The following is a 27,775-nucleotide window of genomic DNA, read 5'->3' on the forward strand; positions in this document are numbered from 1 at the left end:
ACTTCTGCTAGCGTCACTTGCACGACTTGACGTCGTATGCCAGGTTTTGCGTGAAAGCCTGGCACCGCATGCCGCCGCGAGGTGCGAAAGCGGGAATTTTTAAAAATGTTTTGTAAATTTCCCGCTTGCTTTTGAGGTCTCGTATGCGGCATGGACACTCGATGGCCTGTACTCGACATAGTGCAAGCATTTTAAAGCCAAGTTCAAACACCCCTTTTTGTGGCCCCTTAACATCTTTACTAGAAAAACCATGCTCAGCACCCGACTGCACTGGATGCTACACTGGTATGGCAAAATGCCTTAGTCTGTATTTTGTATTAGGGCTGTCATCTGCTCTATTAGAAGAATAACTGCTGGTACTCCAGGGAAGAGTAGGGAGGGAGCGGAACCTCCAGTGGCAGGAGACGCTCCTATACATGCTGCGTTGGATGCCCAGGTCACTTGACGCCGCGCGCACGACTGCCGGCTACAATCGGGGTGAAGGAGCATGAATGCCAGAACATGAGAGTGCATGGTAGATTAGGATTTTGAGCAGCACTGCTGCTCAAAACTCAGTAACTGTCTCACATATCTTGGTGGACACCAGAACGTATGGGGAAAGGATAAAGGAGGGAGCGAAAGAATAAAGGAAGAAAGAGGTGCTGTAGTGGAGGTCTCCGGAATAATTTCGACCACCTGGGGATCTTTAACGTGCACTGACATCGCACAGCTCTTGGGTGCCTTTTGCAAAAGTTTTGCCTCTATCGAAGCAATCACTAGTGGTGATGGCACTCAGCTTCAAAAATTTTTTTCTCACTTAAAGTGAGAAAGGCTCCCATTATAAATCGCTGAGCTTAATTACAATTATATTGGGTGTGTTATCAGCTGCATTTTGTATTTGTGCTTGTGCCACTTCGCTATGGAATTTAAGGCCGAATATGCAGCAAATCTCACGTTTTTGCAACTTTGGAATTTTTTTCATTAACTTCAGTTCTGTTCGAGGTCAGACAAATTTCCCGAGTATTTCAGCCTTTGCCAAAAGTAACCAGGCTGCGTGGTATGCTTCTGAGTTATATAGTGGAGCATGTATGCCATTCCTCAAGCTCTAAATCTCTAAGAAAAGCCCTTGACCTCACCTTTAATGATCTTGCGATATTTAGGGAAGCTGTAAGGACTTCTCTGTACACATAAGAAGCAAACCATGCAGCCTGGTTACTTTTGGCAAAGACAGTGCATGTCCCAGGCAGCCGATGAAGTGTTTCTTATTGCTCGCAAATGTCATATGTTTTTTGAGAAAATGGTAAAAATGGCACTTTTTGGTTAAATTAAAGAAGTTATAATATATAAAAAAATTTCTGGTGGCACTTTATTCTTGGCTGATTAATGCTAAAGTGCAGTGCTTCTACACTGTTCAGGAAGAAATTGGAGTGTACGAATTATAGAAGTAATTTCTGTAAATTTTTTGCGCAGACCTAGTTTTTCACTGGGCTGGAAAATTCAAAGCTGTCACACGACCTGACAATTTTTTCCCACAAATGTAGAGGGAAAGTACTTTCGACAGTGCTACATAGAACCATCAATTTTCTAGGAGAAATATGGGAGGGTAGAGCGCAAACTCTGGTGCGTTTGGCATGGAGTGACCCATATGCTTTTTGGAACCTTGGTACATGTTGAGCATTTTGTGTGGTATACAAGTTAACTAATTACATGGAGCATGATCTTCGTGTGAACTTCGGATTGTGGTTAAGAAACTGGCAGTTTGTACACAACTTGACGGAAGGGACACTGCGTTCAAGCAAGTCGTGAATCTGCATAGATGCGGCAATCAGTTGAATGGTGCCATTTTGCACACTTGTACTGTTAAGCATGCATATTTCTTAATAAATTAAGTGCAAAGGTGGCTGCACTCGAGAGTGCAGGTGTGCATCTCTCCTTATTGCAAGCATTGTTTTCAGGGTAGTTGCGCTTGCTAAAATATTCACGGTTTCACTGCAGTGCTGGTTATTGATGTAGTGCTGTATCTTGTGCAACTTCAAAGGGCTTTCATGCCATGCTGGAATTAACACTACCTTTTTCAAAGTGGCAAGTCTTGTCTCATAGCATTTCAGGTCGTCAAGGGTTGGCGGGCTGATGAGCAGCAATGCATGAATTGTTTCTGCCTCAGCATGGGATGCTGCTTTCAATATGTGTTATCGGTTCTTTTGCCTGCAGCCAGAGAAAGGAGAGACAGAGGCTGAACATCTGACATCTGAAGCTGAAAACTCGAGCGATGGTCCTCCAGCCAAAAAGGCAGCACTGCAAGGTACTGTGTTTCTTCCTCGGTCATGGCCAGTGTGCCGAGTGTGATTCATTTCTAAGGATCAAACTGTGAATCTGTTGCTTGTGTGCTGGTCTTTGTTTGTATCTTGTAGCCTTTCCACTTTGGAAAATCATATTCCTGGAAATAGGTTGCGAGGGGAAATCATCCAGCACCAAGGTAAACGGGTCTGTCTGTTTTGCTGTAGCGATCACAGCTAATAAGTGCAATTTCTGGGCATGGGGTCTCTGCGCACACCATCTTTTTAATGCGCCTCCTTTCTGTTGCTTGGCCGTTCTCTTTGCACTGAGGAAAATTATGAGGCGATTCCAGCATTTGTAATAAACCTGTCTTGTTTAGCTTAATTATCCTCCACATTGCTATGTGGTTCGTGTAAACTAAGGAGCTCTTTTATCTCCTGTATTCTCTGTGCAAGCATCAGGCATGTAGGTGATATGCACGTTGTATCTAGCTAGGCCTATTATCAAGTTGCACTACTGTTTTGCGAGTGCTTTCTTCTCTGTAGTGTCGGTGGCGAGTCGATGATGGAGTTTTGTGACAAAGGTCTGCTTGCATATACAAACCTGTGTCTTTTTTTTTTCTTCTTTTCTCTTTGGCACTGGTTGTGTGTTTTTTAGCACCGGAAGAGCTGCGTCGGCTGATGGCCGCCTTCCACGGCGCCCCCTCCCAAACTGGCAGGTGTAGGTAGTGGCTCTCTGCAATTGGGCACCTGCCAAACACACAGCTGCCTTAACTTTTCCAGGTGACACAGCGTTTACACCACTATGCTTTTGTGATTCGGTAAAATGCACAGTGCCTTCTTTGGATTAACGGCAGGCCAGCTCTGCAACGTGACCTGCAGCAACGACAGTGAAGTCCTTTCACCTGTGCTGAGTTTTACCCAGTTTCCTCTAATTTTGTTTTCAGTCTCTCCTTTGCACTCATTGTGCAGCCCCTCCCCCCTTTCCCCACTCTGTTTTTTCTGCATTGTTGAAGTGAGGCTGAATGATGCATTAGTGAGGTTAGAGAGAGGGCCGAAGATCAGGCTGTTTAATTGCAGGAATACTTATACAGGTGTGCAGACCGTCTAGCCTTTCCATGCCTTTTCAACCCTTTCGTTCTGGCCGATGCATGGAATAAGATGGAACGCAGTGCTTTCAATGCTTAAATCTCTTTAGCCACTTTAATTTATGCATCTCCTTGAGTCATTAAAAATACCCTGCGTTCACTGCAGTTGCCAACAGAGGTGTCTGTGAAATTTTCTGTAGTACTGAAATTTGCTAATTCAAATGCTGCAGCTTATGTGGTGGTGAGCTTTCGTAGGCCTCAAGGCTTAGCAACCTTCAGGTTGCAAATGCATATTTGGTGGCAGAATCCCCAGGTGTACTGAGCTCGCAAAATCTTTCTGTGCAATCACAATATGTTGAGGTGTTTTTAATGTACTTTAGCTGCATGAATGCGTGAAAAGAATGACATTTAATTTGCGGAGGCTAGTCAGGGCAGCTGTGATGTCATTCCCCACTTGCGTGCTGCTGTGGTGACTCATGGCAGCCACCCTGTTTCTAAAGACCTGTCATCTTTTGTTTCTTTTTTCTGTCTTCCTGGCGAGTCTTTGCAGGTGTTGCCTTCAGCTGCTGTGCTCCTCCACTTTTTGAAGGCACCCCATCATTCCAGTGTCGGCTGCCTTAGTTTTGATCCCTTCCCCCCTTCCCCCCCCACTCCCCTCTCAACTTGCGGGGCATTCAAAAACGTTTGCCTGTTCGTGGCAAGCATCTTTGTGGTAAACTTTCTAAGTGGGATAGTGTACTGTCTGTTATTGTCATTAACACAGTATGCCTGGTATGACAGGAGGTAGAGCTTGTGGTAGCAGTTAATAACAATGTTGGAGCTGCAAATGTGGTGTTTTAACATTGTCCTCATTCCAGTGTACCAAGATGTTGCCCTCTCATCTGCTTTTAACCCTTTCAGGTGCCATTTTTTTTTAACATCGAGAACAAATATCTTTCAGCCTTAATATTATATTCAGGCATGAAGAATGGCAATCTGTTGGTTTTACAGTGCAAATTACCAGCGGTTAATTTTTTCAGGGATGTGTAAAATTTTGCACAAAGTGTTTGTGTTGGAAAAAGTAGCATCATAATGTCATGATTTCTCGGGCAAACACCTCGGGGATCTTGGAATAGTTTTCTGTTTCAAAGATGCACATTCATGTTTAATTTTAGAGAAAAAAAGTTGACTTTGATACCTATGGCAAAATCTGTCTGCATAAAAATAGCGGACGACAGGGTACCCAGTTCACCGTTTAAAAATAACCAGTCTGCATAGCATGAATGATGCTAAATTCACTTGAAAGAAAGAAATCGCTGCTAGGTGCAGCATATGCTCAGAAAAACATGAGAGTTTGCGGTGTACACGATTGTGTACAAAGCGCCTTAAAGGGTTAACAGGCCTGTTCAGACCCTAAATTTCATCCTATGAGCTATGAAGATAAGCTTCCAGCCATTTTCTTTGGCTGTGCGTAGTTGTGGTGCAAGTATTACGATGCTTTAGTTGTTTATAACATTCGTAAAATCTTCGTGGCCATGCTTGGTCACCATGATTATACTTCCACATGCATTGCCTGGAAGTAACTAGCAGTAAATGATGCAGAAGTGTACTCTTGACTAGGAACCGCAATAGCTTGAGCGACTGCATACCAGTGCTGGTACAAATAGCATGAGCATCCTATCTTACTGGTGTCTCACTTGAGACTTGAGATAGATGAGGACATTGAAACAGAGGCGTGCTGCAGTGTGTGTAACTGTGTACAGGGTGCTTGTATATATTAAAGAGAAGCTAAAACTGTGCTGTATTTCATTTAGGATCTGAAGTCTGTATGTATTCAGCACATCAATGTCATAACCATATTTTATTGTACAGCCTTCATCACACATTGTATCCACACAGCAGGCTGAAACCTGTCTGTTAAGGCATCGTGTGAAATGTAGCCATAATAGTAGTGTCCATTTGGGCGTGCTGTAATGAACTTTATTGGGGAAGCAAAAGCTGCCAGTAACGACTACTGTTGCTGTGTAGTGCTGTTAGCTTTTGTGGTGTTGTTTGGCTTCGTATCTTGATTGCCATGTTTTTCTCTTTTTGTGTCTTTTTTACACCATTTAGTCAAGAGAGGGCGTGCGGTGCTTCTCACGGTGTTGACACGATGCGAACAGTTGCGAATGTGACAAAGCGCATGACTGGAGAGCTGGCGGTAATGGCCACCTTCAGTCTGCTCCCTTTTCTGCATTCTGCCTCCTTCAGTATTACGTTTTTCAGGTGATAAGTCGATTGGTTATTGGGTTTTACTTACAGCAGTGAGTTTTTGCAGTCAGTTAACTAGCCAGATGTGTGGTACAGCCTGGGCAAGGCACTTGCATTGGCCCTTGGTACGAGTTGGCTAGGGCTTTCTTGGGCTTCCATGAATGGGCTCTTGGTGACCCAAGCAAAGCTGAAACCATTGCTGCCGCTCCAGTGGCGGGTAATTATGGAAACCTAGAATAATGTGGTGGCAGTGCTCAGTTTATTGCATCACTTGTCATTGGAGGGGCCACCTCTATGAGCAGCTGAGCCTAAATATGTGCAAAAGGTGATTCACATACTTCCCCTACATTAAAAAACTGCCCTGTTTGTGATCTCATTGCATCATGCTAGGTAGCATCAGTATTCCGCCAGATGGAAGGAAACAAGTGTTGCCATTCTCACGTTTGCATGTTTGTTCAGAGAGCTTGAATATTTCGAATTGAAACATTGACTTTCGGGTAGTAAAAAAAAAAAAGTTGGGGGTAATGGATGAAAACCACATATGGTTTCCATCAAAGTGAAGGCATCATTGTAACTGCACTAAAGTGGAAAAGAAGTGCGTGCTTGGTATTTTAAATATCTGTTGTAACTATATCTAAATGACATGCTCCTGAGTCAGTCTGAAGTGGTGCTGAAGGTGCAAATAGAAACGCTGTGCTGGGTCTAAAAAATGGTTCCAACATGCTAATGTTCTTCTTCTCCCCTTCTCTTCCCCCACCACCATGCATGGAGAAATGTGGCTTCATGGCTGGTAATAATGCCTTTGGCCTTGTTACGGGCAAAGTCCAGATATAGTACATGGCATTATGAAAAAACCTAGCGCTATCAAGTACATGGCCTCAGGAGAATTGGGGACAGGACTGTGTACTCTGAGGTATTCTGATTTCATGGGTCCATGGTAGGCCTTAAAGGGCCCATGAAACGGTTTTCAAAGGGGTTATAAAAATGCATGCAATACTGAAAGAATGAATGATTAGATTACTTCAGCTTCTGTTGTACAAAAATCGGGGTGACGAATAAACTGTTCACAATGACCATTTGGCAGGTTTCGTCGCCCGTAGAAGTCGACGCCAGCAGTGACAGTTCATACATTGTACAAAATAGGAAACTATACCACAGAAGGAATAAACATAATGCAATGCGATTGAAAGAAAAAATTAAAAATTAAAAAGAAATGATAGACAGCTACATTGCAATGAAGTCACAGATGAAACCTAATCAGTGAACACTTTGCGAAGGGCAGAAAGGACGTTTTGTTTAGGTTGCTGTAGAAAGTAGTGCTCAAATATTTGGTAAATATACTTTAACATGACAAAACTATAGTTTGTTCTATACCTAAGTATCACAGACATTTCATGCCATTGAGCATTCATGATATCCACAAGTCCTCAAAAATGAGCTGGTAATGTACAGATAATTCTTATAATATTTTCATTCCCTGTGCCTTGCGGCAGTTTCCAGCACCATTTTTTGGAGCAGATCCTGCCAGCACTGCTTCCATGGCATCAATTATGAGGGGATGTTATTCACGGCCAAAAACCACGATGTTTATAGATGGAGCAGGCGAAGGAGGTATGCAAGGCTTGGCCAATCAGATATTGAGTCTTGTCACTCCCCTCCAGTCTCCTCACTATTGTTGTGCTTAGGTGGGAGCGAACAGCTGAAAAGAAAGTGACTGTATAAACCGTAAAGCAGCCAGGTGACATATTCGTCAGCAAAGTGTAGTCTTGGCTTTGAATCAATTTTTTTTCTGGCTCACTCTAGTGATCAAGTTGAGAAAGAAAATGAAGAGGGTTGTTTATAATTGCCGATATCTGTGGTGGTACCGTGAAAGCTCGCTAATTCTAATTTCTGGATAATTTCTTAGCTGTATGACTTTGTTCGACCATGTGTAAAATATAGCCCGTTAATTGGAACCTCTGTGCCTGGGCAGCCTGCGCACGTGGCAAACCAAGGAATACTCCTGCGAGGCTGCCTCTTTGGAGGGCGGGAATGGTCTCCAGAACTCCGAATTCGAAACCACACGGTCGTGTGGAAAACAGCAACTTTTGCAAAATGAGCAATTTGAAATTCTCGCTGGTATTTGCTGTGTGCCTTTGTCTCAGTTTTCCAGTGCCCTTTGCGTCGCGTTCTCTGCGATTAGCTGCAGCTGTAGCGGCCAACTTCGTAGTGTGCCCGGTGTGGTGATTTAGAAATGTCGTTTGTTTGTGGTAACTGCCGCAACAAAACAGTGCAAGGGACGGATGAAACCATGCGTGATGTCGACGCCGGTGTGTTATTGGAACAGGATATTGCCAGAAAGCATGCTCATTGGCTCATTTGAAAATTGGGTAACGCACGTGCAGCTCTACAAGGGACTTTTCGCTTTTCAACCTAAACTGTTGTACAACCTCTGCGACCTGCAAGTGTGAATTTGCAAGCCCCGGAGGCTGCAAAAAAGTGGCAGCTGTGGGACGATCGCACGCTGCTAGATTTTCTAGCCTTAAGGTATGAGGCCATTTTTCTGAGAAATTATTTATTATTAACAGAAAAGTTGTCAGTCTTAAGAAAGACTTTGTTTTATCATAATCAAAATGTCAGTATAGATGAAAAAGAAATGAAATGCGCTTAAATATACATCTGATGCCAGCAGTCATAACTTGAATTTAGTTCAATGCAAGTCAAATTGCTTCTGCTTTTATGCCAATAAAGACAGGAGCTGTGCAATGAACCACATTAAATGTGATATCATAAGGGGTCATTGCATAATAGTAGAATTGCCCAAAACAAAGGGTCTTGTATGGGCATCTTTCCCCATTGGGGAAAGAATGCAGTAGTGAAAAAACAAATTGCATGATTTTATTTTTTGTAGTTCAGTGCAGAGCTAGATGTATAAGAAATAAGTGTAAAAAGCTTCAATGAAAAATTTTTTGCGCAGATAAAGCTAGGCTTGCTCGCTTAAAGAGGAATGGCAAAAAAGTGAGTTTGGAGAAAAACAAAGATTTGGAATGGCCACAAATGCCATAAACCAGTGTCCTGGAGTCTTGAAATCCACCTCCTTAGTCATGCACTTGCTTGATTTTGCTCACGTGGCAGCTTCCTTTTTTGTACGAGTTTTTCTGTGTCATCAGTACACCAGAAGAGATTTCCAGATACGCTGCTGGTCACCTGTGAGAAAAGCTTGCTGTGTAAGTGGACCAGGCTTAATCCTGATGGCTTCAAAACATTTAGCCTACCTCTGTTACCATTTTTAGAACGACACATGCCATCATACAAACCACAGCCGCAGTTGGTATCCTGACATAACTACCCAATGCGTACCGAATGTCTTGCGTTGCTTTTGTGACCGTTTTAAATATAAACACAAACAAATGTGGGCAAAAATGATAAGAAACTGTTATTAAAACTGAAACATGAATAGGAAAAAATAACATGATGCAAAAATTAGGCGTTCATTTGTCTGGGAAGCGCTTAGTTTCAGTTTTGCAAGACATGCAGGGGGTTACAACTTTGGCTTTATCTTTGTAATGGTGTTAAGTAGAAGTATCTTTTTTGTTGCAGTTCATTCAGTAAAGAATCGGCATTTTTATGAAACAAAATTTTTTAAAATTGAATTTTATCAAAAAAGTTGCTTTTAAAAGTGGCCTCATACCTTACGACCTCAAGCTCACAGGTGGTTGCATGCCCTTTGTTACTCCGGTGCGGCTCGCCATTTCACAGGTTCAGACATGGCGAACACCGCCCGCTACTTTTTCAGTTTTAAAGGTAAAGTACAGGCCTTCCGATAAGTTTAGGCTTTAGAACAGAAGGTGCTGATTGTTGTTTTAACGCGACAGCGTCAAGGGCCCCGTGTCGCTGAAAAGCCGGTGTCGTCGGTGGCGTTGGCCGTGAGTGAAAAATCTTCCTCCTCGCAGTGTACGCCACTGCCCCAACAGATAGCGCGCGACGGCAGCACCTCCCGTTTGTCTCGTTCGGGCACAGTGGGGCTGTGTGGGCACGCAGGAATCACGCAGTGAGCGGCGAACAACGCAGCGCACATCCAAAGCGCGTTCACCACGAAGCTGGCGTTCGTGGCATTGGGTTTGTTGAGAACGATGTGCCGACGAACTACGACTGCAACTTGAATCCCGCGCGTTTCGCCAAGGTGCCTGGCAATGCATCTATGTGGTTTTCCGCTCCGCGTGCCCGTTTCACCGTACGTAGCAGAGCGATTTGTCTAACGAGAGAGATTTGTCGAACGAGAGATGGCGTTCCGTGGACTCCCTGGCAGTGCTGCAACACGCTGTCGCGTTCCACTCTTAAAGGCGAAGCTTAAGCGTCCTCCAATTTTTCCTGGGAGAAAAGCATGTGATGACTGAATATTTTTGAACAATAAATTTGGTAATTTCACTACCTGACTTCTTCCCGATCGCAGAGTACCACATACCCTGTTCACTTTCGTTTGTTTGAACTTTGGTTGATTAATTTGAACTGCGTCAGCGTCCTTGTGGAGTCCGAATTAACGAGCTTTTACTGTACATAAGCTGCATTGAAAATTTCTGTGGGAGGGTAATGGTTGATTCAATATCTATCACTCTTTCGATTTTCTTACCCTTGGTTCGAACCATTTCGGGGGTCTCTTCATGTTCTGAGTATTACAGGAGCAGAGCACACCAACTTTTTGGGTTGAACAAGCAGTGCATATTTATTAATTAGTTTTATGATGAATTGCAAGCCTGAGAAAGCATTCATTTGCATGGCACTTCTGCTTATTAGTGACTGGGGCATACCTTGTGCCTAGTAGTTACAAATTTGGAGTTCCTTTGAATCTTGGGCACTATTAGTCAGTGTGCAACGACTTAGCTTTTATTTCTGTGCATTTTACAACAAAAGGTTTTGTGTGGTCACATAGAGAGAGAGGCCTTGTGGGTGGAACAGCGGCAGCTGAGTATTGAAGGCATTCAAAAGGAATATTTCTTTATGGCGTTCGTTTCTCTGCTTGCTTTTCTTGAGCACATTATAATGGTAGGATGTTTTCAGGTAGGGTGGTTTGCTGCAGGTGCCTTGCCTTGGCTTGAGCGAAATGGCTTCCACTAAGTGTTGCTGTTTAGCTGTAAGGCATTATATAGCTTCCCTTGCAGACCTTTTTTTTTCTGTTGATTTTATACAGGTCCTAGCAGAGGCATGCCTGATTAACTTGCAGTTTGTTAGCCACTTTTGTTTTGTTTGCGTTTTTTCCTTTTTCTGGGAGACTTGTTGCATCTTAGCAAGCAAATGGCAGAGAGTTGTTATTCAGAGACGCTTTGCATAAAAAAAAATGTTTTTGAAGAGCTGCAAGGGCTTGCGTGTGAGACTAGTCACAAGAGGTCAGAATTCTTTGCTGGCTGGCTTGCGTTTTTGGAAGAAGCATGTTCAGCAGCATCTACTGTTGTTTGCTCACGTAGCTTTGCACACGGGTTGTGTTGCATATAAAAGCATGCCACTTTATAGTAACTACCTGTGCTTGCTGTCACATATTGGCTCTTTTATAATGCAGTAGTTGCACCATAGTTATGGCTTCTGGAAAACGTAGGCTTGAAATTTGAAGCAACCATTAAGAGTGTGCCCTGCATAACTTCAGCTGCTGTTGAGAAGAAAGTGGGCGGTGTACACGTTTAAGATGAAACAAGTAATATGGTTGGCAGTTGCCTTGCACAAGATTGAATATTTATATTTGTTACCTAACTGTTACCTTAGTAACCACTGACATATGTGAAGAAGTTATCAGAAGGTTGTAAGTTGCTAAGAAACCCCTAATGACACAATATCAATGAGGCTTGTGAATTCCTGGAGGCATGCTAGGTTTTCACCACTTGCATGTCCTAGTAATTACTGCAGTTAACTCCAGTCTATTGGGGTGTTTTCTGATGCACTCTGATTTTCTAATTGCAGCTTTTCCATACCTTTAGTGGTTGCAGTGCAGTAAATAAAGCTATTTGACGAGGTGATTAGAAAATGAAAATACTGCTGAGGTCGTTTATTGAGAAAGCAGAAAAGCCGGATTGAAAATTGCATGTCTGATTAAATCATTAGGGCGCACTGAGAGGTTGTTACTTGCAGATACCAGTACATAACATTGTTGTGCCTACAGAACGCATATGAACGTGGGAAACTGATGAGATGGCAGTGTACAGTTGAACCTTGTTATAGCGAACAGGTAAAAAAATTGTAATATAGTTTGATATAGCTGAAATTCGTAATTTAAAATTTCTTCACGGCAAGGGCAGCGCAGTTTAATTTATGAAAGGACGGCAACTCAATGTTGGAAGTTTTAGTGTTGTTTCGAAGCTGATCGTGACATCTGTGGAGGCTGTGAAGAACCCCCCGAGTGTAGAAGGCTTCCCTGGGAGTGATGGCTTCCCTGCACAGCACTGCCAGCATGCAGCAGCAAATGGCCAAATGCCAGCTAGGGTGGTTTTCTCACATTGCAGCACTGTTGTGTGGCAAATGGTACTCCAGAACATTTCTCTCACATCCGGGGCACTATCGATGGGTTCGAGAGGCGCGAGTATGTGCCGACTGCTTCGCTATACTAGGCTCGCTACGAACCCTACACGCCACTGTATCTTCCATGGCGCTGTTTTGCAAGAACGCGAGCTGCATCACTGCCTCTCACTTGTGTAGTGTGGCAAAGCCTGCTGCCTGCCTGCTGAGCGGGGCTCGCTTGGTGCTGGGGAATTTTATATACGTTTCATGTTCGGCTGCGTGCGATATGTACTGCAAAATGTTGTATGTGTTTGTCGAAAATGTTGAGGGAAGCGTGCTATATAACCAGTAATACGTAATATCTGTGTTCGGTGTATCAAGGTTCAACTGTAAGTAAGGGAAGCAAGGAATCGAAAGCTTATTTTTTTTTTAGCAAAGATATTAATATATACCAGGTGTTTTGGGGAAGCTGGCCACTGATTTTTAAAAATAGGGTTCTTCACATAGAGACGCTTTCTTCGGCATAGTAATGCCAGTGTTGACAGGCATAAAAAAACAGGTGAATGATGTTAACTGGTAATGTGGTTAAATTCTAATAACTTTTTAACTATTACTGATAGGTGCCGGATTGCAATTAATGACTTGTAGTTGGCCATTAGTAATAGCCATGTCACTTTTTAGAGTTTTGAAAACATGATTACCCTCGCCGCAGTGGCTGAACTAATTAGGGTAATTTCTCATGCCATTAGAAAACCGCATGCTTGCAGGAGGGTGCAAAATGATGTCATTGCGACATTCCGTAACACACGTACCACGTGACAATCTCGGCCGCACTTGTGGTGCAATGCTCCCCGCTCCTCACCATTTCGCTGCTTAAGCGCAGGTGGGGCAGAGATTGTCATGGGGCGCTTGCGTCACAGAGTGTCGCGATTTGGTGTACGCTGCTTTTTGCTCCTCACAGGCGCACGGTTTTCAAGTGGTGCAAGAAATGGCCGAAATTAGTGGAGCCACAGTGACAGAGGGTAATTGTTTTCGAAATTCTAAGAACTGATATGGCTATTACGAAATTCTAAGAACTGATATGGCTATTACTAAAAGTCGGCTACAAGTCGCTTATTGGAGTAGGTTGCCTATCGGTAATAGTCAAAATTCAACTATTAGAACTTTGTTAACCCTCTACTGGCTAACATTTTTCGTCTGTTTTTAAAAATTAGTGGCTGACTTCTCTGAAACACCTGGCGTATAAATTGTCAAACATAAGCATGTGAATGCCATGAGAAGTTCAGGGACTGCCTCACCGTACAGTGCTTCATACTTCGAATGCAGCGCTGCAAAAGCTAACATTCCTATTCATGCTGTCTGCATTTGTGCCAAAATTGTAGTTCACCGTTGTGCAAAGTTGGGAACCCAAAAGTAGATTGAATCGAAAGGAGTGATAACTGAATGACTGGCTACCCTGACAAAGCAAACAATATCTTTCATTGTGACAGTTCGCAAGTACGGTGATTTGCAACATCTAGCATATTGTTCTATACTTGACCGCATTTTCATCCTGCCCTCACCAAGGCCTCAAGAAGTAGGTGTGATACACGTGATACACGCGTGCACTAATTGTGCTGCTTTTACTGCATTGCACACTCGAGTGAAATGGGTTGCAGTGTGAAAGGCTCTCCTCCAGTGTTCATCACTGTTAGAAATTCATGTTTTGTTAGCCCATGGCATCCTTCTTGATGAGGCCAAATTCTGAACAGTGCAATTAAGGTCGGTACATGAGCAGTTTACCCCTGAAGCAAGCAAGCTGTTCAGGTTTCATTAGTGGTGCATGTGTGTGCATATCTGTTACATTCTGTTCCTTAGTTAGCTGGGCATCTATCGAGCACATTGTACTAGTAGAGGAGCTCGCTAGGCAGGTATCTCGTATTTACCAGTTGCTGCATTTACTGAGATCCAGGTATTTTTAGTGAACGTGCCTTCTGTTTGCAGTAGGCAGCTGCCAATACTGTTCAAACTTCCTGTTCATGAAGTGCACCTTTTGCTTTGAAGCTTCACACATGTTCGGAGCACTGTGTACAGTGCTTATCATTGTACTTGTTGCTGCAGCTAGCATAAAGCTGTGTTTTGTGTATTTAAACATTACCCCAATTTCACTTTGCACTAACAGTAAGACAGGTCAACTTGTGGGATGTTGTGGTAGACAGTAGGAATGGCCTTACTCTGATGAGTTCATCATCCATTAGGCTCACTTTGTAAGTTATCTTAAGATTCAGTTCATTTTGCACCTTATGCTGCTGCTTTTCTCGCTTGAGGCACATGGCCCAGTTTCACCAAGTGTTCATGTCCTGTGCTGCGGTCGGGTCTTGCTACCCCGTTACAGCCTGTTGGCAATCTTGGTGGCAAGTGGCTGCAACCAGTCCACCATTGGACAAGCCAGGGAGCGTCGAGGTTTATGCAGTAACTCAGCACAGTATTTTGTCTTAATCAGAGCTATGCTGGCTGTGTGTAGAAGCCAGCGCACATGCTCCTTCCAATGCCACTGTTTTTGTGAAGGCTGTCGCATGACTATGTATGCATGCTATAAGTGAAGCAGACCTTTATATTACTTAAATAATGCCTTAGCTTTCTGTACGGTTATGCAGCAGCTCTAGTACTAAGCTCTGGATCTGTATTCTGCAGAAACCTGCAGCTTTGTTTTAGCGGAGGTGTGTACATGGTCAGACTACAGGGCACTGTGAAGAGCTCAGGCCCATCATGAGGAAGCAGCTTCAGCATCAGTGCCAGTGATGAAGACACCACTTCTTGAGTGACCTTAATTACTGGAACTATCAATTGCAGTGACTTGCACTGTTGCTGCTTTGGGATGGTTCCCTGGCATCTCCTGTGACGAGTGACGCTGCTGCATGCCCTTAATGTTGCCTCTCTGGGCTCGCAGTGTAGTGAAGGTGGCACTGGGAGGGAGCACTGTGTGGTACACATACACTGCTAAACAGCCTGTGGTTGCACGCAGATGTGCCTGCTAGCAGCAGCGGCGGAAGCGGCGGCCCTGGGGGAACCACCTCGACTGGCACTAAGGAAGAGGGGACGACACAGCAAGAGCAGATGGGTCCGGTGCTGGCAGGGCCTGGGGCGCTCAAAGCCGCGCCACCGCTTATTGGCTTTGGCCTTATGAAGCTGTCACCTGAGCAGCTCGAGATGGTTACACGAGCCAAGAAATTTGCCATGGAGCAGAGCATCAAGAGTGTGCTCATGAAGCAGACCATTGCCCACCAGCAGCAGGTGGGTGTCTCTTAGTCTTGTTAACGTTCAGATGGATGTTCATTAAGTTTTGCCTCCTAGGCTCTAACTTCTTTGTTAATTTAGATCCATGGCTTTTTCAGTATACAGTCGAGTCCGCATATAACGGCCCCACTTAAGACGAACTTTCGCTTATAACGAACAAGACCTTCGCGACTGTCAAAATATACATTTACAATGGCACAAAATATACAATGGCACAAAATCACACATATAATGAATGTCATTAAGCCCTGCTGATCGGTTACAGCAAACGGATGGCATAAACCCAGCGCCACAATGCGAGATAACCTGCTTCTGACCCCTTTGTCTGCCCGGCGTGCAGTATGTATTTCGTGCCGCTGTCAAGCGAGCTACACTTTCCCCGCCGACGCGCCTTCCAAGATCGCCTTCCCGCCCCTCCTCGCAACTCCGCTTCCCTCTCCTCACTCTCTTGCAAACCTGCGCGTGGCCTCCGCAATCAAACTCACTGCCGCCGGTGCCGATCGCGGAGGCCACGCTCCGTGAAGCAGGCCTTCCGTGGGAGTCAAGAGGTGGCTGCACTGACGCTCACGGACGCCCCTCATTGGTCTCTCCGCTGGCGCTGTGAGTCTGTATCTTTAGCTTGATTGGCTTGATTGCTGCCTGTGCATGTTGCACGTCTACCCCATCGCGCGCTTTTCTCACTCTTGTTGCGGTGTGGACGTTTCGTTGGCTTCGTTCAAATCTCGGGCCCTGGTTGTAATTCAGGATAGCGGACGGGAACATCGTGCCCATTTCCATTGTATTCAGCGGAAGAGATGATGAAAGCGGCCTGGGCGGAAGTGACAGCCACTGGCGAGCGGAACTGCTTCCGCAAGGCCAGCTTCGTCGACACAATGTCTGATGCAGAGTCTGATGCTTCAGAAGATGACCAGCCCGGTGGTGATTTGTGGCAGCGCGTCGATGACTCCGACATGGGGGGTCATGACACTGGTTGGAATGATTTTATTTTCTGTCGATGATGACGCCGACACCGCAGAACCGTGCACGGACGAGGGCATTGTTTCTGAATTGCTGGACGAAAGTGACGCGGAGGAATCAGATGAGAATGAAACTTCGGAGCCAGCACCTGTAAGCGCGCCTGTAGCAATGCTCTACTTGGAGAGCCTCAGACAACTTGTCTATGCCAAGGGCCTCAGTGATAGCACGCTTCTGCCTTAAATAAACTGGAAACCTCCCTCATAGGATCTGCGCTGCAAAAACAGACGTCCATCACGACTTTTTCGCAAGGAAAAAATTTTGTGTTTTGACAAGCAACTGTCTTCAAAGCTGTGGTCCACTTACTACGAACTTCAGGATATAACGAATGGACGCCGTGTGGCGCTCATGTTCGTTATAAGCAGGCTCGGCTGTAGTTGATATGCCATCTGTTTCTGCATCATGAAATAATGAGGGTGGCTGATGACACCTGGCACCCTTGCACGGACTATGTAATGAATTAAAAGTCGCTTGTAAATGTTTCCAATGCATAGAAATGACGCTAAGAAGCATCCACACTAAGTATGAATCTTCGGAAGTGAGCAGGCAATTTATTATGAATTTTTAAAAACCACGTTTTTTCAAATTCGCGGGCTGATTGGTGTCCTCGTAGTGACCGATTTTGGAACGAAAATCGTGAAAATAGACGTCACTAGGTCATTGTAGTCGGCAGGCCACCACACTTTGTCATTCGTTGGAGCCACGGCAGCCATGACGTCACGGGCACACTTCCAGTAGCCGTGGAAGTCGTCTGCTCGTGCCGCCACGTGAGGTCCTCGGGCAAGCGCGAGCCAGGTCATAGCCTTTGTGCATATGGTTTGTTTACCTCTGCCGCCTCTTTCTTTCGGGAGTTCTGGAGCCACTCGCAGCGTCTTTTTTGTCCGCCCGAGATGAATACACCTTGCTCCGGGTTCATTACTGCTAAAGGCCCTGTCACACTAGTATGACATGCCGCCGACGCTGACCCAATGAAGACACCGGAGATCGGCCTACCCGGTCGCTGTCTGTGGCAGACAGACCTGTCACACTAGGCCAACTGCGACACCAGCGCGACCGACGACCAGATGTCTTTGCAGTGGGACATGGTTTGAGACTGGCAACGGAGACAAAACCAGTCTGCAGACCAGGACTTTGCGAGATCGACTGCTCAGCAAAAACATTCACCAAACACGAACTCAATTTATGTTCATAAGAAGCTCTGCGATAGATGAATGTGAAAAATGCATCATTTCTGAGGATCGTTGGCCAATACCGAGGTGCTGGTTTAAGCGTTAACTACAATACAAGCAAATTTCATCCTACAGCCACTTGCTGCTGCTACTGCTTGATGCGCGCCTCTCCTGGTGTCTGCTATATCTGCTGCTGAAGGCGTTGCGGAAGCCGAGCACAACTTTATTTTACTATGGGACGGGCTCGCAGTAAAGTCAAAGTGACTAGAGTAGTTCCTTTGTTACAGTGCTGGCTAGTTCCGAAGTGCCCTCATCTACGGCATCGATGCGAAACCAGCTAGGCTTAGCGACGACCGGGGCAGCCGGGAAGCAGCGAAGTTCGTTGCCCAGCGCTCCCGCAGGTGGCGTCGTTGCCGAAAGCTCGGCTCTTGCGCAGGCATGCTATCGTTGCTCGAATATAGCAGGCAGCTTTTCTGATAGCATGGCTGTTTTGTCTTTTCTGGTGCGAATGTGAAGTAGACCGAGCCAGCTGGCCAGCCGACCAGCCTGGATCTCGTCGGCCGCAGTCATAAAAATGAGCTTAAGATGGTTTTTAATGTAAATCATAAACGTTGGGATAGAGGAATGTGGAAAACATATCATTTTTGAGGATCGTTGATCAATACCGAGTTGCTGGTAAAAGTAACGACCGTGATACGAGCAAATTTCTTGCCAAATTCGCCTCGCAGCTGCCGCAGTCCTGCCCTTGCTGTCCAGCTCGCCTGACGCCCGCAGCTGCCCGCTAGCTTCGCTTCGGAAGGCATCGCGGAAATTGACCATATCTTTAATTTATTGCGAGATGATCCTGTTGACAGTAAAGTGATATTAAGAGCGTATCTTTTATTAATTATAACAGACCTCAATAGTGCCCAGGGTTTTGGTCTGTTGTAAGAGAAGTCTGTAGAATCCAAATACTGTTACAACAAACTTTGGTCTATAACCACACATGAGTCTGTTGTAAGCAGAATACACTACATGCAATGCCTGCCGACAACATATGCTTTATTGATCACTTAGCACTTCTTAAAGAAGTTCATCAACTTTGGCTGAACCGAATAAGTAACAGCTTTTGACACTATTTGTGCCTCCATTAGCACAAGGCGATTGACTTCTTCAGGTGCAGCGTTTTGCTCAAAGTATGATTTCAGGCCTTGGATATTCTGGAGTGCTTCGGAGGTGGTAACCTTCCGAGGGACAGTGACACCTTCATCTTCTTGCCGAATGCTTCTTGCACAGCTGCCCATAGGGCTGGATCTGGCTGGTCTGGATCCTCTGCCGGAGGTGCTGGTGGTTCATTGTTGTCCAAAATAAATCCAGCTTTATGGAAACAATTCTTTATAATATTTGCATCGAGTTGCTGGGTACGACAAACGGAAGTTGCAAACCGAACGTCAGCAGATGACGCATTCATGGGCAGGGCCCAGTCCCAGAGCTGTTTTCTTTATTTTTGTCTGGTGCCCCGCGTGTACGAGTTGAGGGGGGAGAGGAGGAGTGTAATTTTTAATCATCTATATCTTCGTTGTTATTGATGCTAGTTGAAAAATTCTTGTGCTGGGGTGACCAGTCATGGAATGCCTATGTCTCGTCTGCTTTATGTAACCTCAATTAATTTATTGCATAGTCCCTTTAAGGTATTCCTGTTTGTTGGGAAACGGCCAGGAATCCTGTGGTGTATCTCCAGGTTGTAAAGGGAGTGAGTCAAAACAACTGCCCTCATTCTTCTGTGGTGGCATGTAGACACTAATGCGCTAGTGGCAGAAGTTGGTTCAAACTTTGTAACACCTTTAAGTTTTTGATAAAAGAAGTTTGGGCCCTTAAGGCAGACAAGTTCAACTTCCTTCATAAGGCTGCTGCTGCAGGTGGGCATTTTGCCGCTGCCGATTCGCCGGGCTATGTTGTGACAGGCACAAAGGGCATTGCTGGAAGCGGTGCACAAAGTTTCGCCACTTCAGTGGTATCTTTTGTCGAAATGCCATTTCAGCATAAAATTCCAGCAGACCTAGGGAGGCATTTCTAGCCCTTTGGTAGCTTTGCCCAACCTCTATAATAAAACTGAGACCTTCAATGCACTATCTACACTGCACTTGAGATCGGCGGAATTAGGCGAGAAGAAGTGTTGTGAACATTCCTTCTTGGCAAGCATTGCCGCTAAATTGACCTTCTAAAGGGGCTCTCAATAAAGTTGGAGTATGCCTGGATGTTAAAGGGTCCCTGAAAGGGGTGTTTGAGGTTGGCTATAATACGCTTGCATTGTGTAGAGTACAGGCCACCAAGTGTTCATACTGCATACAAGACCTTAAAAGCGAACCGATCATTTACAATATATTTTAAAAAATTCGTTCTTCCACACCTCGCGGGGACCTGTGGCACCGAGCTTTCGCCCAAATCCGTGCACAACGCGTCATGCAATGCTCAGTACATCAGCAGCGGAGGGCTGTCATTGATTGTTTCGGCGTGGCCGTAACCGAAACCCCCCCATCCTGCCGCGCGTTTCGGCAGCTGGCGGAGGGACCGAGTGTCGGTCGGTGGAGGAGCGCCTACATTTCAGCGTGCAAAAAGTGACGAGAGGCAAGAGAAAGGCGCGTAAAAAAGCGTAAATCAAATTTTTACTACAGATAACTCAGCTTCTACAAACCGCATTAAAGAAATTCTTGCTGGGGGATACTTGTAAAGCATCGTCTTTAAACATCCTAGCCATACCACAACTTTATTCGGAGCCCCTTTCCGATTTCCTTTAAAGGACGCTGCTCCACAAATATCCACCAGCAAGAACTTTTTTAATGCGTTTGTTATAGGAGTTCTCTGTTGTCAAAATTTGAAATTCAGCATTTTAGCATCTTTCCCTCTTCTCTCATCACTTTTTGCACCCTAAAAGGTCAGTGCTTCTCCGCCGGCCCCATCCACTCGGCCCCACTGCTGTGTGGGAATTTCACTGGGGGAAGGACAAGGGGGGGTGCTTCCTGACACACTGGAGTGACACGACCGACATGGTAGCTGTGTGACATTTGAAAGAATCCAGCTAATAGCCATCCCTGAACCGACATACGCAGGAGCGTCAAATGTATGCAGAAGTGGCAGTTAAGGCTTATGTGTATCTAAAGTAGATGTCAGACTAGTTTTTGATTTCCGTTGATATGATATGCCTAGTTTCAGCTCCATAGTGACACAATGAACAACATAGGATGTTTTCTGCTGGGTTCGTAGGTACATGATGTCGAAATGGTCTGTCTAGCTAGCTGCCATTCTTGTTGATCTGTTTCTTTGATTGCAGCAACAGAAGACGCTGCAACGGCATCAGGCACTGGTGCTTATGTGTCGGTAAGTTCCTTTATCTGCATTTTACCTTGTGCAGGGGCTGTGGGATGCCAAGAATCAGCACTGATACAGCCTGTTGCTTCTAGTAAAGCACTCGAGTGTTCTTTATGAATGTGGCAAAAGCTCTGGTCTACATTTGCGAGTTAATGTACATTTGTGAGGTAATGTCTAGGTCATAAGGACGAAATGGCTAATGCAACATAAGATTTAAAATTTTAAGAACTAGTGTTGACATCTAAATGCCATTTGTAGCTGTGAAATGAAGCAGTAGATGTGACAGCACTAGCTTAGCTAGAAAGGGAGCCTGTAAAATTTGCTGACTCGCGGAGATTATCAGCCCCGCCATTTATGAGGCTCCTTTTAGCTTGGAATTTCGTTTTGTTTGATGAAGTTTTTGATCTTCCTTGCAATTCTCATTAACGAGGTTCCACTGTACACATGATGTGGCGGCTTGGGTATTGGCAGCGAGTTGAAAAATCGAGCAGTCAGCTGTGGTATGTCCGAAATTTCAGGTGCTCTTATACATTGGTGCTATGGGCCATGTTGCGGTGCCACAAAAAAGTCTGAATAATCAAGCATGTCTGAAAAAATCAGGGGTCTGAATTTTCGGTCGTTGACTGTACAAGAATTTCTTGTACAGGTGCCCACAGAAGTTTTCGGAACGCCGAAATCACGCAAAACGTTAATTTTCTCGCTGGCTAGAAGCGCAGCTAGGCACTAAGGGGTGTATTGTGCAGGTTGCACTGGGAGCTACAAAGCACACCCTTTAGTTCATGGCTGCATGCTTATGCTGCGTGGTAATTAGGCATTGTGGCAATTTTCTTGTTCCGCAAACTTTTGTGGGTGCCTGTACATTTCAATGTGAAGCTATCGTGTCAACGGAAACAGGTAAAAATTAACGCTAAACGTCATATCATAACTGGTGGCTAGTTCCAGAGCACTTTTTCCAAGGCTCCATTGCGGAACACGTTAGGCGTTAAGGCTAGTGGCAATGAGCAAGCGGCGCGCAACGATCCATTGTCGCCCAGCGTGCCGTGTCGGTGGGCGGCACATAGTTGCGAGAAGCCTGATGCCGGCTAGGTGCACTCTAGTCTCCGCTTTTGCACCACAGGCAAGTATTGCGATAACATTTTATTTTTTTTTCTTTGTCTGGTGCACTCTTACACTGACCTAATACAGGCACTGTGAGTGTCTATGGTTCTAGGCAGAGTCTTCAATGGAACGACACTTCACTGGTATGTTTGTACCGCGCGTCGCAAAATGTGAAATGTCTTCGAATAATCTGAGCTACTACATTTGTGGCATGTCGCCTAAAGGATGGATTTCGAGGTGCATGTGACCGCTACTCAGTGCGCAGTGACGCGGGTGCACGTGCGTAGTCCACGCCGAAATGCCTCCAGGCAGCGTGGTCTATGTATAAGTTCTCGCGCGACGAAAGCAAGGGTGCTTTTAAAACACATGCGGGAAAAAATATTAGCTTTGATAGCAAATGTAGCAAGTGTGTTTATTACACGATTCTGAGATTTCTGGAGTACCAAGAAAATTGCCACAATGCCGATTTAGAAACTGTGAAAGACCTAAGCTGACAAATTTTTGGAAAATAAACGTAGTTCATGAACTATTCATGAATAGTCCAATCTATGTTCTGGCTCGATTTCACGAAAACGAAGCTTCCGCTTCAAAAAAATGTTTTGCAGGTCCCGTGAATCTCGTTGAAGCAGGATTCGATTGTACACTGAAGTGAAAATCTGCTGGCTATGCCTTAGGGCAAAAACTCTGCAGAGTCCTCATCATTTTCAGGCCATCTGCCCAGGCCGCATGGAAATACAGTAACATTTTTCGGTGGCGCTTGTTCCCTGCAGACAGTTGACTCCGTACATGCTCCTATGAGGCATGTGATGGTTCCTCAATAGAGTTAGAAATGTCCCACATATCTGAATTGTTAGTCTGAAAGATTGGTCAGCCAATGTAGTGTAGTTTTCAGGTTCATAGAACACCATGTGCTTTAAGCTACCTTTTGCCACACTTTCGACGTAATGAAATTTTTTAGTTGGCTCGAAACAAACCTAAAGAAAAGTTTTAACCACAAGCTTGAGTGTTTGAGCAGAGCATGAAGCACTTTTGTGAAGGGGTATGTGCATCGTTTTCAAAGGTGCTAGTGCTATAAAATTCGCGCATTACATAGAGTAAAGCTGTTGAGTGTTCATGCTGCGTACGAGTCGCCAAAAGTGAGCCAATAGTTCATTTTTGTTTAAATTCCATTTCCGTGCTTCTTTGTAACATCTGGCACCGGTCGCTCATGCGGATTCTCCCATTCAGGTTCGTAAGGCACATGAGACATCAGCAGAGAGGGCCTGTGAATGGTTTGCCAATGGTTCGCTTTCGCTTTTGTTTTTAGAAGAATTTTAGCTGTAAATTATTTAGCTGAGAATTTAGCTGTAAATTAGGCCCACGGAAATAAAAATACGTGTGGACTCTGATTTACCTATGACTCTGCCGATGGCAGAGCGGCAAGCCGCCACGGGACTGGCTGAAAGGCACTCCCCGCGTTGGTTAACTCCTCCTACGTACTGCGTAGAGTTCAAAAAAAGGTGGGAGCCGGGGCGTTTAGTCCGATTTAAATTAGGGAAATCGGCTGCAGAGGACAATAATTCAAAGTTTCTAAGAATGCTCGGAACGTGTAGATCGAGTTCCCGTGGTAAAAAGACAAGTTCAGATTCCTCTTTAGTGCACCTTTAAGAACACTGACACTACCAACAAAGTGCGTTGCCATTCCTATGATTCAATAGAACATAGGAGTAATTATCAGTAACATTCACGTGTTCATGTCTGTATGACTGCATAGGAAAACATAAAAGCTTTTTCAAATTGTTGGGAAAAAATTCATCCCTCGTCCAGGGCTCAAATTACCTGGGGCCTCCACCACACTGGAACAGTGACACTCCTAGCCAAGCTAACCAAGATGGCTAATAGATACTAGTGCAAAAGTTTCTTCTTATGCAAGTGTTATCATTCATTTCTGTACATAATCTCCATCCGCATCAGTGCTCATTTGTAGAGAGTGCATCAACCTTTGAAAGCTCTCCTGAAAGTTTTTTGTTCACATTGAAAGCTCTTTCATCACTATTGGAGAACATCTTCTTGCAAGTAGCTTTTTTGACACATTTTGGCCTTGATTTTGGGCAGTAGCCAAGAGTCTCGATTAGAGTATTCACGACTTCCCTCTCTGGCACTAGGTAGTTGTGGCTTAGTAGCATCCATGTTTTGAGCCGGGCGCACGCATTTAGGCGGGGAGAATGGGGCTGCCGGCTTCGTGCATTGTTAACGGAGCAGCTGCACAATGCCTCTGCCACTGGCCCGTCAAAGGTACAGTCTTCCTGATTTTTATTAATATAGCGCGTGTGTCAACCAAACTGCTCGTCAGCGCCTTATAACGGTGATAAGTGTGCAACACTGCGGGACTTCGTGCACGCACATGAAGGGAGAGCGTCGTCTGCTACGCTGTCCTGATCACAAGGACACAATCCCTGCCACAATCTCTCTTCGCAAAAAACTGGCACAGTACAGCACATGCGCATGACGAAGATGTAACACCGAGATGTGCTTTCCCTCTTTTTTTTTTTCCCTATTACGGGAAGTCGTGCTGGCCATTCTGGCAAAGCAGAGTTGAGATAAGAAAAAATGAAAAAAAGGAAATACAGCAGCACGGGGAAACCATTGCCTGGAATGCAAACCTTCTGATTTGAGCAGCCCTCTGCGAGGTGGGAACACTATAAAAGGGGCACCAACCAGCTCTTTAATCGGTCTTTCACTTTCTAGAGGGTATAAAAAATGCATCGCAGCTTCCAAACGTCTCAGTGTCGCATCTTAGTCACGCACATGTGTTCTACTGCCCGCCAGATTTTTTGCGAACAGATATTGTAGCAGAGCTTATGTCGTCGTGATCGGAACAGCGTAGCATTCGATGCTGTCCCTTCGTGCGCGTGCGCGAACTCTCGCCGCGTTGCAGGCTTATTGCCATTATAGGCACTGACCAGCAGTTTGGTTGACGCTCGCGCTATATTATTAAAAATCGGGAAGGCTGTACCTGAAGTTTCCCAGCTTTGCTTGGTAGTGAAGTAGTGCTTTTGCTCTAAAAAAATGCAATGCCTTCGGTTGTAACAGGCATGACTTATTCATTCTTCGATAAAGAAACAAATTTTCTTCTTGCTTGGAATAAGCAATCTTAATGAAATGTAACCGCTCAAATGTCACAATGAAGTAAGAAATACCAAGCCGCCATTTTGTGACACAGATGACAATAGGGTGTTGCTGGCATAGTTTCATTTTTGTGCTCCATTACAACACACATAATGCTTAGGTGATATTTTTCGAAAAAAAAGTGCGCGCTAGAATCGAGAATATTAATTTAGTCGGTTTCAAGTACGTATATCCACGGAATTTTGGAATATTCCTTGCATCTAAAGAGCGTTGTAACTGGAGAACTGTAGTGCCACCTCGGGAGAGGACAGTCAAGACTGAGCTTCTAGAGGTTGACAAGATCTTAGGGTGGATCGCCACTTAATTGCTTGTTGACTCCATAAAACACGTTGCTGAAATTTGAGCAGAATGTACAAACTTTGAGGTTAGTTGAACGAAGAGACTTGCTGCATTGTTGTGAGCGTGTGAATGTGCCATTTGCACAGAGGGTGAGTCGTCCACATGGGTGGTGCAGGGTATACGTGGGCAGCATCAGTTTCGAGTTGAAGGAGGACACCATCAAGCAGGCGTTCCGCCCTTTCGGCCCCATAAAGTCCATCAACATGTCCTGGGACCCAGTGACGCAGAAACACAAGGGCTTTGCCTTTGTTGAGTATGAACTGCCCGAAGCAGCCCAGCTGGCCTTGGAACAGATGAATGGTGTGCTCATTGGTGGCCGCAACATCAAGGTGGGTTTGTTGACTTCCTCACTCCAAATGGCATGTTTTACCTGCAAAACTGGATGTGATTTCTTGCTATGGCCTGTGCTCTCTGTGCTACAGTACAGCCGAACTCGCATATATCGAACTCACAAAAAAAAAATGCTTACGAGTTTGATATAACTTGTAATTTGATATAAAAGTAGCAGTAAATGCAACATACAAACACATTGAGATGAAAAAAAAATGCATTTCTATGATGATGCATTTTTTACTGCGCGCAGATTGCCAAGCGAAATAGGCATGAAATTATTTTTCTTCATCTTCATTGCCTCGGAGAGAACACTTTTTTTTCAGTGTTATCATTGCATTCTGAACAGCTGAGACCGCAGCCTTCTATTGACGTGCGATATCGACGAACCATGCTGAGCACATAGAGCATGTAGGTGGGTGCAAGTTCTCTCAAGTCTTCGTCACAATTTGCATCAGTGGTGTCCTGGTTATCCGCAACGTTGGCAATGATGTCTTTGTCCGCAAGCTTTCCCATGGTCTCAATCGTCTGCGGAACAAAATCATCTACGGCTGCCCCTTCTCAAGCAGCTCCAGGAAATTTGGACATCTGGTTCCATAAATCAAGACCCATGACAGCTTCGTCGAGCTCACCTGACAAGTCTTCTCTGGGAAAGCAGAGACCAGAATGTCAGCAGTTCAGTATAGGATCGCTTTTGATGCGCTGCAGGAGCCGTTCACGCAGATATTTCCTACTACTAACCTTCACCGTGTGGATTATCCCCTGGTCCAAGGGTTGAAGCACAGACTTAGCATTTTGGTGGCAGGAAGCAAAGTACAATGTTGCTGAATCAAGCAATACAGCGATGGGCCCATTGTCTACAGTAAGGCAGATGCCGAGGAACCATTTGTACACTGCTGCCTCAACATCTTCATACACAGCTGTGTAGGCACATCTGGTGCCACGAGCGCCGGGTCTCTTCCCTGCATTGGCCTTGTTCTTCAAAATGTGCTCAGTGTGGTTCTTGGAATCTTGCACGCTGTGGTGACTTTGTTTCACTTGTTAAGTAGTCACTTGATAATTTGATGATTTGTAGTCACTTGATAGTTTTCAGAAAAGTTTCATGGAAAAGGAGAGGTGCTGCCATTTCACAGCTGCCATCGCACACACAGAAACAATGAAACCCAGGTGAAATTGCCGATGGCAGCACGCCGCACCATACATGCAAACTGCATGACAACACAGACACAACTGATGCAAAATGCAAAAAAGTGCATACTCTGCTCAGCTGCGTACATGGCCCACCACCTACATTGTGGAAAATCCACGTCATCATTGGTCTATGCACGCTATGCAGCACCATAACACCCACAGGTCTGTGTGGGAAAGCTGACCTCCAGAGATGTGCACAGGGAAAGCCAGCCTCTTGAGCCGACCTGAGTTGTGTGGAGTTCGATCAGACCTGCAGAGACGCTAACCCCCGGAGATGTGCTGAGGGAGTTGCCTGGTGTTACCCAGAGCTCCATCTATCGAACGTGGCTGCTAATTTTTGTACGATGTAGCTGTACATTTCCTATTCATTCACATTGTAGCTTTACAGTACTCAGAAATTATTCTATAGGAAAGATAATTCGGTCTGAGTTTGATATAATAGAGTTCGACTGTAAATTGTTATAATGTTATAAGTTGCCATTGTGCAGTACTCCACTTTTTATGAGAAATTAGCTTTCTGTAACAGTGAAAAAAATGGTAATGTTTTAAATGGCCATAAAGCATTAACACTCCTATGATAGCATGCAATAACTGTTAGGCACAAAAAGTGTATGGAGACAGCACAGCAGCAGCACTTTCTGGTGGAGAGGAGAGAAAAGCATTTTGCTGGCATCTCTGGTTGAGCACTAGTACCCTTGCCAAGTTCTTCACTTCTCTCCTTCCACAGCAGTTGGCTAAGCAGTTTACACTGCTGACAGAAGTTTCGGTAACATGCACAATCAACTTGTCACACCTGGTGCCATGTGCT

The 27,775-nt window shown here is 45.0% G+C and overlaps 1 protein-coding gene across 29 annotated transcripts in view; it reads left to right on the plus strand.

The window, feature by feature from the left end:
* The window catches only part of hfp (Poly(U)-binding-splicing factor hfp), a 72,681-nt gene that overhangs the window by 14,053 nt on the left and 30,853 nt on the right, over positions 1–27,775 (plus strand). For 2 of the 29 annotated variants that reach the window (XM_077643393.1, XM_077643430.1), the window contains exons 2-8: positions 2,191–2,281; positions 2,391–2,455; positions 2,914–3,038; positions 5,435–5,587; positions 15,039–15,307; positions 20,804–20,850; positions 25,562–25,775. In XM_077643393.1, coding sequence (XP_077499519.1) covers positions 15,131–15,307; positions 20,804–20,850; positions 25,562–25,775 — 438 coding nt within the window. In that variant the 5' untranslated portion in view covers positions 2,191–2,281; positions 2,391–2,455; positions 2,914–3,038; positions 5,435–5,587; positions 15,039–15,130. Of the gene's footprint in view, positions 1–2,187; positions 2,282–2,390; positions 2,456–2,913; positions 3,039–4,626; positions 5,588–7,065; positions 7,184–15,038; positions 15,308–20,803; positions 20,851–25,551; positions 25,776–27,775 lie in introns of those variants that run through there. The other 27 variants (XM_077643441.1, XM_077643402.1, XM_077643257.1 and 24 more) reach the window with 23 other exon arrangements.

This window comes from Amblyomma americanum, chromosome 1 (assembly GCF_052857255.1).
Source record: "Amblyomma americanum isolate KBUSLIRL-KWMA chromosome 1, ASM5285725v1, whole genome shotgun sequence".
Taxonomy (NCBI): domain Eukaryota; kingdom Metazoa; phylum Arthropoda; class Arachnida; order Ixodida; family Ixodidae; genus Amblyomma; species Amblyomma americanum.